Here is an 8,255-nt window from a genome sequence, read left to right as displayed (position 1 = left end):
GGTTCGGGCATCTGGTCAGGATGCCACCCGAACGCCTCCCTAGGGAGGTGTTTAGGGCACGTCCAACCGGTAGGAGGCCACGGGGAAGACCCAGGACACGTTGGGAAGACTATGTCTCCCGGCTGGCCTGGGAACGCCTCGGGATCCCCCGGGAAGAGCTAGACGAAGTGGCTGGGGAGAGGGAAGTCTGGGTTTCCCTGCTTAGGCTGTTGCCCCCGCGACCCGACCTCGGATAAGCGGAAGATGATGGATGGATGGATGGATAATCACATCCTCTGCAAGCTACGACAAGAACAAAAGTTTGTTCTAGCGGTGGGTAAGCTCGTAACCTGAAAGTTTGCTTGCAAACAGCCAAACAATCAGCCGAGAGACAGCAAGTAAAACAGCTTTACTTTTCCCCTACTCTTTTTAAAATGTACCATCTGACAGAGGTATGAAATATCCAGCCTTTTCATTTTGCCTTTTTCGTATCATTAAAGTTTGTGAAATAGTTGTGCTCCATTATAGTCAACTTCAAGAAGAAAGAGGAAAGCATGCTATTTTAACATCCATTTATTACAGTGTACAAAATAATCCAAACAAAAATGATCGCATGAACTTCATATTGGACCCACGTTAAAAAGGGTCGACAGCTGAACATAGTATCAAAATAAAAGATGGAGGAAACAAAAGAAATACAGTCCCACAAGAGACGCAAAGGACAATGTTTTCACAGAAAACACTTTTAACAGCTGACCTACAGAATGCTTTGTAATAATACTGACGTTCAAACCCATGATGAGGTCATCCGCTGTAATTGCCATTGGTGTTTGTCATGATGTACTTTGTTGCGGAAGCAACGCTTTAGTAGGCGAGCACACGTGAGCTCTTACACAATCTTGAAGCACATTCACTTGCTGCTGGGACCAAAGGGAAAACGAGGCTCAACTCCTTTTGGTCCTGAGGACAAAAAGGCCGTACGTCAACCTGTTCAAGCCACGTTAAAATCATGCACACGGCGGAACTCCATTGGCCTTTTCTTTTTAAAGTGCTGCCAAACAATCCTGCGAATTGCCGACTGAAAGTTGGAGGATTGGAAGAGGACATGGGAAAGTTTTCTGTTGAATTACAGAGACTTCTTTTGGACATGCTTCTGATGTGGATAGTGACAAGCAGACTTAGTGGTCGAGCTGTGAAGGTTTCAGTCGAACTGGTACACATATTCAACACTATAAATAATAATAATAAAAAAAACACCACAGTGCCATTGGTGATCAGCTCACATAATTGGAGTCCTTCACTCTGCAGTGGTTTGACAAAAAGGAAATGTAGAGTTTACATGCAACATGGCCAGCATGGCGGCTCAGTGGTTGTTGGCATGGTGATTGGGGGGTAAATGTGGTCCGTTGACACCAGGGTGGTAAAATGCACAGTTGCTCTCATATCTGCAGTTCCCCTTCATCATGAAGTGGCGACAAATCGCCCGATCGGACATGTCTGTAGGGCGGAATAAAAAAAAACACATTAGCCAAAACATACCGTTTGTGCATTTTAAAGGCTGAGGATTAATTTAATGTCAATATATGCTAAGATACGCAAGCTATGAGTGATAAAGCAAACACCGGATTTCCCAGACTATAAGCCGCTACTTTAAATGCTTTGATCTCTGCGCCTTATAAAACGGCACAGCTAATTTATGGATTTTTCTTTGCTAACGGCCATAATGTTTTGCATTCATCAAAAATATTTTCATATTACATTGACAGCATCTTAAAAAAGGTGTGTTTTTTGTGTAATGGTGCCAACTTTTGGACCAGTTTGCTCATTACAGGTGCTGCAGGTTGAAAATATACTTCCGGTTTCGTATCTTGACCTGGAAATATAACCATCCATAGCTATTCGGCTCGAAAAAATGTTTCATTTATCAATCCAAGCAACGTTTGTAATTTTTACAACTAAAACTATTCATATTTACTAAATCTTCACATTTGAGATGTCTGTAGAGTGTTTTCATGCATATTTTTACGTGCTATCGTTATTTAATGAGGCTAAAATCATTACCATTAGAGAATAAGCTAACATGCTTATGGGTGTTTGTGTTGGTATTATTATTTTACAGTGGCATTCTTTTTGTATTGTTACATTTTTGTAAATTCACCAAAACTTCACAGTCAACTTATTAAATCTGTTTAGCTGAGCGCTAGCTTGCACAACTATTGGCTCCTTGACGATTACTGGTTTTGTTTGATCAGCCGTTTTGGAAACAATTGAGGTATGCAAATAAACATTTTACAAAATATTTCGTACCGGTGTATATTTGCGGCATATGGTCCGATGCGAGTAGTATATGTAAAAATATTTTTTCTTTTAAAATGTTGGTGCAGCTTAACTACTGGTGCATTCTACAGCTCGGAATAATACAATAACTTAATAGTGTAATGTTTCAAAATATCTTAATAACATATGCAAACTATAAAGGGGGTTAATAATGGTCAAAGACGGCACCCACTTCCTGTCATAGATGATCATTCTGTGCCAAACCATATTCATTTCCCATGAGAGGTCAGATATTTTGTTTGGTTTTATTTACAACATACGATGCGTCTCTTTTCTTGGAACGATGCCAGTGACATTTAGTGACAAGCAGAACAATACATTGCTCCTCCACTAGATTTTTAGTCCGCATGTTCACTTCCTGCTATTCAAGCACTAAGTTGTATGAATACCTAAGTGTTGGGCTGTGAGGCGTTCTAATCAACAGCACCACTGCAGGCTGCAGTTAAGTAATGCATTTCATTTGGGACAGAAATAAATAAAAAACATATTTGTACACTGGGAGAGATATATGATAAAGATGACTTGTGCTCACATACCATTCATATTGTTGTGTGCTCCTCTGAGACCCCCCCGTCCTCGGCCTCGGAAACCCGGTTCTCCACCTCGACCCCTTCCTCCTCGGAGGAATGGACCACCCCGGTGTGGCCCTCCTCTCATGGAGTCCTCTCCCCAGTAGTTGCCGTTGTCTCCGCGGCCCTGTCCCGGCGGTGGCCCCATCATGCGTGGGCCTCCTCCGGAGTGGAAAGGCCCGTGATTGTGTGGGGGCGGAGGGTGGTTGAAGCGGGGACCGCCCGGCGGCATGTTGGGTGGGAAGCCGCCGTTCATGGGCATCTGCATGTGCATGTTGTTCATTCCTGGACCGTGACCCGGCATACCCATGTTGACTGGAGGCAGAGGAGCAAACAAGAGGTTAGTGTCTGATGCAGGCCCACATGATGCTCGCAGCAAAGAAGCACATTTAAACAAATGTGTTTATTGCAGCAATCAATACAGAACATTGAAAATGTGCAAAAAATAACAAGCATGTGTTGTAAGCTTTGATACTCAATCTCGGGGGTTCATGAATGCACCTTGCTCCCCAAAAACACCATTGATGCATAATACTTAATTACTTGCATCAAGCAAATGAAGACTGTCATGAAAGCAGTAGTGAAGCAAATACATGACATGCATTTTTCATGTTAGGACAAATAGGGCAGGCGGGTCGTCTTGGTCTCGCTTCCGATCGTGGGTCGAAAGAGGCAGGGCAGCACCGCCACATCGGGCTGTCTGACAGGCCCCTTCTGGGGAATAGAGGCCTACCCGCAGTCTCGGAGAGACACACATGCCCAAACAGTAATGTCAAGGGGGCCAAAATGACATTGCCTTTAGGCGATCATCCTTTGCCTTTGTCTTCTAATGACATCACAGCAACAGTGGTGGCTGCAATATTTTTCTCAAAGTGGAGTTTCGCGGGGTGAGATTTTACGAGAACGACAGCTCCTGACGCAAAGCACACTTTAATGAAAACACCTACAGCTTTTTATTTTGCAGAAAACTGCAATTGAAACGCAGCTCATGATGGTTTTGGCCCACCAGGTGCATTCATGAACCCCCGGAATTAAGAGCATCAAACAGTACAATACAAGTGAGTCGTTTTTTGCGCATTATCCATGTTCTGTATTGCTACAATTATGAATTATTGTTGCAGATTGTATTTATCATGTTTTATTGTATTAATTATGTAATCTATACCAGCAGTTTTCAACAGGGGGTCCATAACTCCCGGGGATTTTTTAAGATTTATTTTTGTAATAATCCCCATGCAAATTTTCTACAAATGTAATTATCTTAAAATACACATTATATGTTTGGAAACAGGCTCGAATAGAATGGGGAAATAATGTGGTTGCGGTGCAGAAAATTTAGTAAAAGCACATGGAACCAAGGGGGAAAATTTAAGGAAGACATAAAAAGCAGAGCTTCTTCAACCAGCTGCCAATTGAGCAGTGACATTTTTACATACGGCTACCAAAGTAAAGCTCTAAACACATAGATAACAAAGTGTGATTTTGACTAAGCGCTACACCCCCGAAAAAATTCCCATGAGTTGTGGTGGAAAGGTTGTGGAGTTTGAGGTCTTGCAGTGTGGAGTTTACCTGGAGGTGGGCCCTGGTTTTGGTTCTGTTGCAGTGATCCCAGAAGTTGTTTAATCTTATCGGAGAAATCCGGCTGCTTAATTAGGTCTTCAGTAGACTGGTTACCGGACGCACCCTAAAAACACAAAGCGTTTATAAATAAGCCAACACTACAAATAACTATGTCAACATTTGGGTATGACCAATGTCATTTATAAATCTTAGAGCAGTGACAAAGAATGTTGAGTCGAAACGTGCTTAAAAAACTTGCTTTGACATTCATTGCCACTCAATAAGACTAAATATAGTGATTATGTCTGCCGATGTATTTTTATATAAAAGGAGCATGTCCCTAATGATCTGACCCCTGATACCTCCTTAAATTCTTTGACTGCAATAATCGTGATGCACTTGAATGAAATTAGCTACTTGGAGCTAGTTTTGGAAGTCATTTAAGCAATAAACCCTCGACTGAACGCTGGAAACAGACTAAGATTATAGTCATTACCTCCCCACCTTCATCATATGTATATGTATATTTTGATACATGTGTCTCATGCTAAAATATGAGAGTGGATTGATGCATATATGAAGCTTAAGTAAACAGTTTAAAACAAGTAAATCAAACAGACGAAAAAGCTTTATTTCACTGCTGACAACGGTTTCCAGTCGGCAGTAAACATGTACCATGATAGACGTGAGCAGCTCCTGCACGTTGACGGCTGGTGTGACAGCATTGTTGACAGTGTTTGTATTTTGTGGGCTACAGGAGCTGTTAAGGTTGCCCATCAGGTTGGCAAGGACGGGCGGAAGCTTGGAGCCCTCGTGAACCATGGAGGGAACCTGCTGGGACGTGGTGTCCATGGGATCCGCGTAGCCGTCGTCCATGGAAGAGTCCTGCGTGATGACCAGACATACGTCCATTAGTGAGGACAACACTCAAGTATCAAACCTTGTATCGCCGATACCAAGGCGGTTTCAGCTGCTGATGTCGCGTGGCTGTGAAGCTCTAAAATAAGAGTAACGTTTAAACTTTTCTGCTTAGAATTTAGATCCAGGTTTTCTAGAAGGATTGCTTTTGATATTGTATTAGTCACCAGTGTTATTTTTAGGCATGTTCAAATTAATTTATAAAATATATACATACATTGTGAATATGTATTCAATTATTTTGTATTAATATCAAATAAAGAACAGTATTTTAATATCAACTAATTATTAATAAATGAATAATCATACAAAGTCATTCAGTTATGGACCTGCATTCATTACTTATGTGGTATCAAATTGTTAGGTTTTTTTTTTATTGAGTTATTTTTATTGGACCACTGTTTATCGAAAAAATATTGAGATATATGAATAATTATTTTACACTAAAACAAAGCTAAAAGTTGTACATCCAGGTTGCCTGCAATCATTTTTAAATCCAGTAGATGTTGCTCTTAAGCACTACACCAACAATGTCAATACAGCTTAGGAGAACACATTACTAACCTTCATTGCAACATAAGAGATAATAAAGTTGTGTTTTGAACGCTACACTTACCTCATCCAGAGGGATGAGACGAGGAGGCATGGGCTCATAAGGCTCTGGGTCTGGTTCATGTGGACTGTCAGGCACACTAGTGAGGAGAACATTTTTTTGAACATTAAGTCATAATTAGGCACATAATCTCTGAATCCAAGACAGAAACAGTCTTACCTGTCTTTACTGAGGAAGATCTCCTGCAAGATGCCCATCTCACGGTCCCGCTGGGTAAGTTTTTCCGTGCTGTTGGCGCCGGGGTTGACCAGGCTACCAGGCAGTGTTAAGGGTCTGGGAGGTGCCCAGGGGACCCTCTCCTCCATCGTGTCGTGGGAGAGCCGTCGGGCCATCTCAAATGTATGCCTGTCCATCATCAACTCCCGTTTGGCTGCCTCACCAAAGTCCTTGATCTTGTTAACGTTGACTAAAACGACAGGACAATCACATGATTAAAATAATTTTACTTTTTGGGAGGCTTAAAAGTCAACCGCCAACCCGAACATGATATACCTCTCTCTGTCTCATCCAGGTCAAAATAGTAATAATGTTTGAGATGATCCTCATGAGCCCAGTGAACTGTCTTCTTCTTTTTGCCCTTCTTGGTCAAATCCTCTTCTCCACGAGGCTCCGATAAAGCATTAGGCTTATCTCCTGCAAATAGTCACAGATGGCAATGTCAGCACATTGACTGCACTTAAGTGGAAAAAAGAGTGATGCTAAAAAAAGGACACTATATCCTATTATGTTGCAGTGTTTCTCTAGGTTTACAGCTTCGGGGTGATTGATGTGCACACATACAAAAGTAAAGCGCCATCGCACCTCTCCAGTTTCATTGTTTTTCAAACTGTTCATGGTTTGTGAAAGTGGGGTGATTAAACAGACACGCCCACACATTGGAATAATTGCATTGTTAACAATTCTAAACAGGCTTTTTACTGATCGTGTTGAACTATTTTTTTTTGTTATATATTTTCATTGTGTCCTTTTATTTATTTATTGCTATTACATGGCATTAATGTTAGTTTTTCTCCAGTGTGGTCACCTCAAATGTGGCGTTTTTGTTTTTTTTTTAGTTAAGTACTTTGTGTTTGCAACTTACTTGTGTTTAAAAAGTGCTATATAAATAAAGTTGATTTGATGTTCAATGTTAAAGGTATGCTTAAATTACTTCCAACTGTGATCTGGCACTATATAGAAAACATACATAAAAAGTAACATGAGCTTCCTGGGTTGTCATTATAATGTCTATTAAGGAAACCAGCCTCACCAGTATCCTTAGAATCTGGCTCTTCAGTAGGAACCGGGGTTCCGGGTCGTTCGGGTTGCTGGTTTTCTTCAGGGATATTTGAAGAAGCGGCCTCCGGAGATGACGGTTTGGCAGAAGTTGAGGAATATGTGGATGGTTTGCCATCAAATGGACTCGCCTGAAGATGAAGTGATAAAATTGAGTGAGATTTAGATAAATCAAATTCTGGGCACAAAAAAACGTGACCCGATTCACACTAACGTGATCTTAATTTTTAAATGACCACTTCCTAGCCAAATAAATTTTGTAAGATGAATGCACTTTCAAAACACACACACACTGAAATATATTCAAGATCAGTCAGTTCACATTTGCTACCTTGTTGGAGGTTGGGGACACAGCCTTGGCACTCGAAGGTGAACCAGCAGCGGCTTTCTTCTTCTTGATCTTGATACCAGGCACAGGAGCAGAATTAAGTGCATCGAGGAACCCTGTGCACTCCATTGCTGCAGAAAGGCGGTGGAACCGTTATCATGGCAATCACCTTTAATCTGGGCAATATGTTTAAAATTGACAAAAGCGTCGTGCTTACGTTGTGCAGGAATGATCTTGACTTTGATTTCTTTGGCCGCATTGGAAGGCATATTTAAAGGTTTGTATTTCTTCTCCAGTGGAGGAGTATCAAACGGACCACAACTATTGAGAGAAAGATAAATACAAAAGACAGCCTTAAGGTTACTGACAATGACCACCAGATGGCTGTAGAGAGTCACATGACACATTGCTCAGGTGTGTTGTGATCAAGCACCTTAATCTCTTTAAGAGTGGAGGTTTGATGTTGTACTTGTCTCCCAGCTGCGGAGCAACAGGGGGTTTCTTAGTGGGGACGGGGCTTGGAGTGTCCATCTCTAGACCTACATTACCACACAAAATTGTCATTAAAACAACTTCAGCATCAAGAGTACATCAGTTATATGGATAATTAGGCTGACCTATTGAACGAATCTTTGCATGGCTTGGCGCGTGGGCTTTAGCCTTGTCTTTCTTCTTT

The 8,255-nt window shown here is 41.5% G+C and overlaps 1 protein-coding gene across 2 annotated transcripts in view; it reads right to left on the bottom strand.

Moving 5' to 3' along the window:
- Positions 1 to 536: 536 nt before the first annotated feature.
- Positions 537 to 8,255, bottom strand: part of ppp1r10 (protein phosphatase 1, regulatory subunit 10) — a 14,971-nt gene continuing 7,252 nt past the window's right edge. For both annotated transcript variants that reach the window (XM_061908341.1, XM_061908340.1), the window contains exons 7-18: positions 8,197 to 8,255; positions 8,013 to 8,118; positions 7,797 to 7,900; positions 7,583 to 7,710; positions 7,226 to 7,382; positions 6,469 to 6,609; positions 6,136 to 6,382; positions 5,980 to 6,055; positions 5,121 to 5,330; positions 4,455 to 4,569; positions 2,853 to 3,200; positions 537 to 1,476 (exon numbers count right to left, since the gene is read on the bottom strand). The exon at positions 8,197 to 8,255 is cut by the window's right edge and continues 73 nt beyond it. In XM_061908341.1, the coding sequence (XP_061764325.1) occupies positions 1,343 to 1,476; positions 2,853 to 3,200; positions 4,455 to 4,569; positions 5,121 to 5,330; positions 5,980 to 6,055; positions 6,136 to 6,382; positions 6,469 to 6,609; positions 7,226 to 7,382; positions 7,583 to 7,710; positions 7,797 to 7,900; positions 8,013 to 8,118; positions 8,197 to 8,255 (1,825 nt within the window). In that variant the 3' untranslated portion in view covers positions 537 to 1,342. The remainder of the gene's footprint in view (positions 1,477 to 2,852; positions 3,201 to 4,454; positions 4,570 to 5,120; positions 5,331 to 5,979; positions 6,056 to 6,135; positions 6,383 to 6,468; positions 6,610 to 7,225; positions 7,383 to 7,582; positions 7,711 to 7,796; positions 7,901 to 8,012; positions 8,119 to 8,196) is intronic.

This window comes from Nerophis ophidion, linkage group LG08 (assembly GCF_033978795.1).
Source record: "Nerophis ophidion isolate RoL-2023_Sa linkage group LG08, RoL_Noph_v1.0, whole genome shotgun sequence".
NCBI classification, from domain to species: domain Eukaryota; kingdom Metazoa; phylum Chordata; class Actinopteri; order Syngnathiformes; family Syngnathidae; genus Nerophis; species Nerophis ophidion.
Note: the sequence above shows the minus strand (reverse complement) of the source record. Positions and strands in the feature narration are given on the sequence as shown.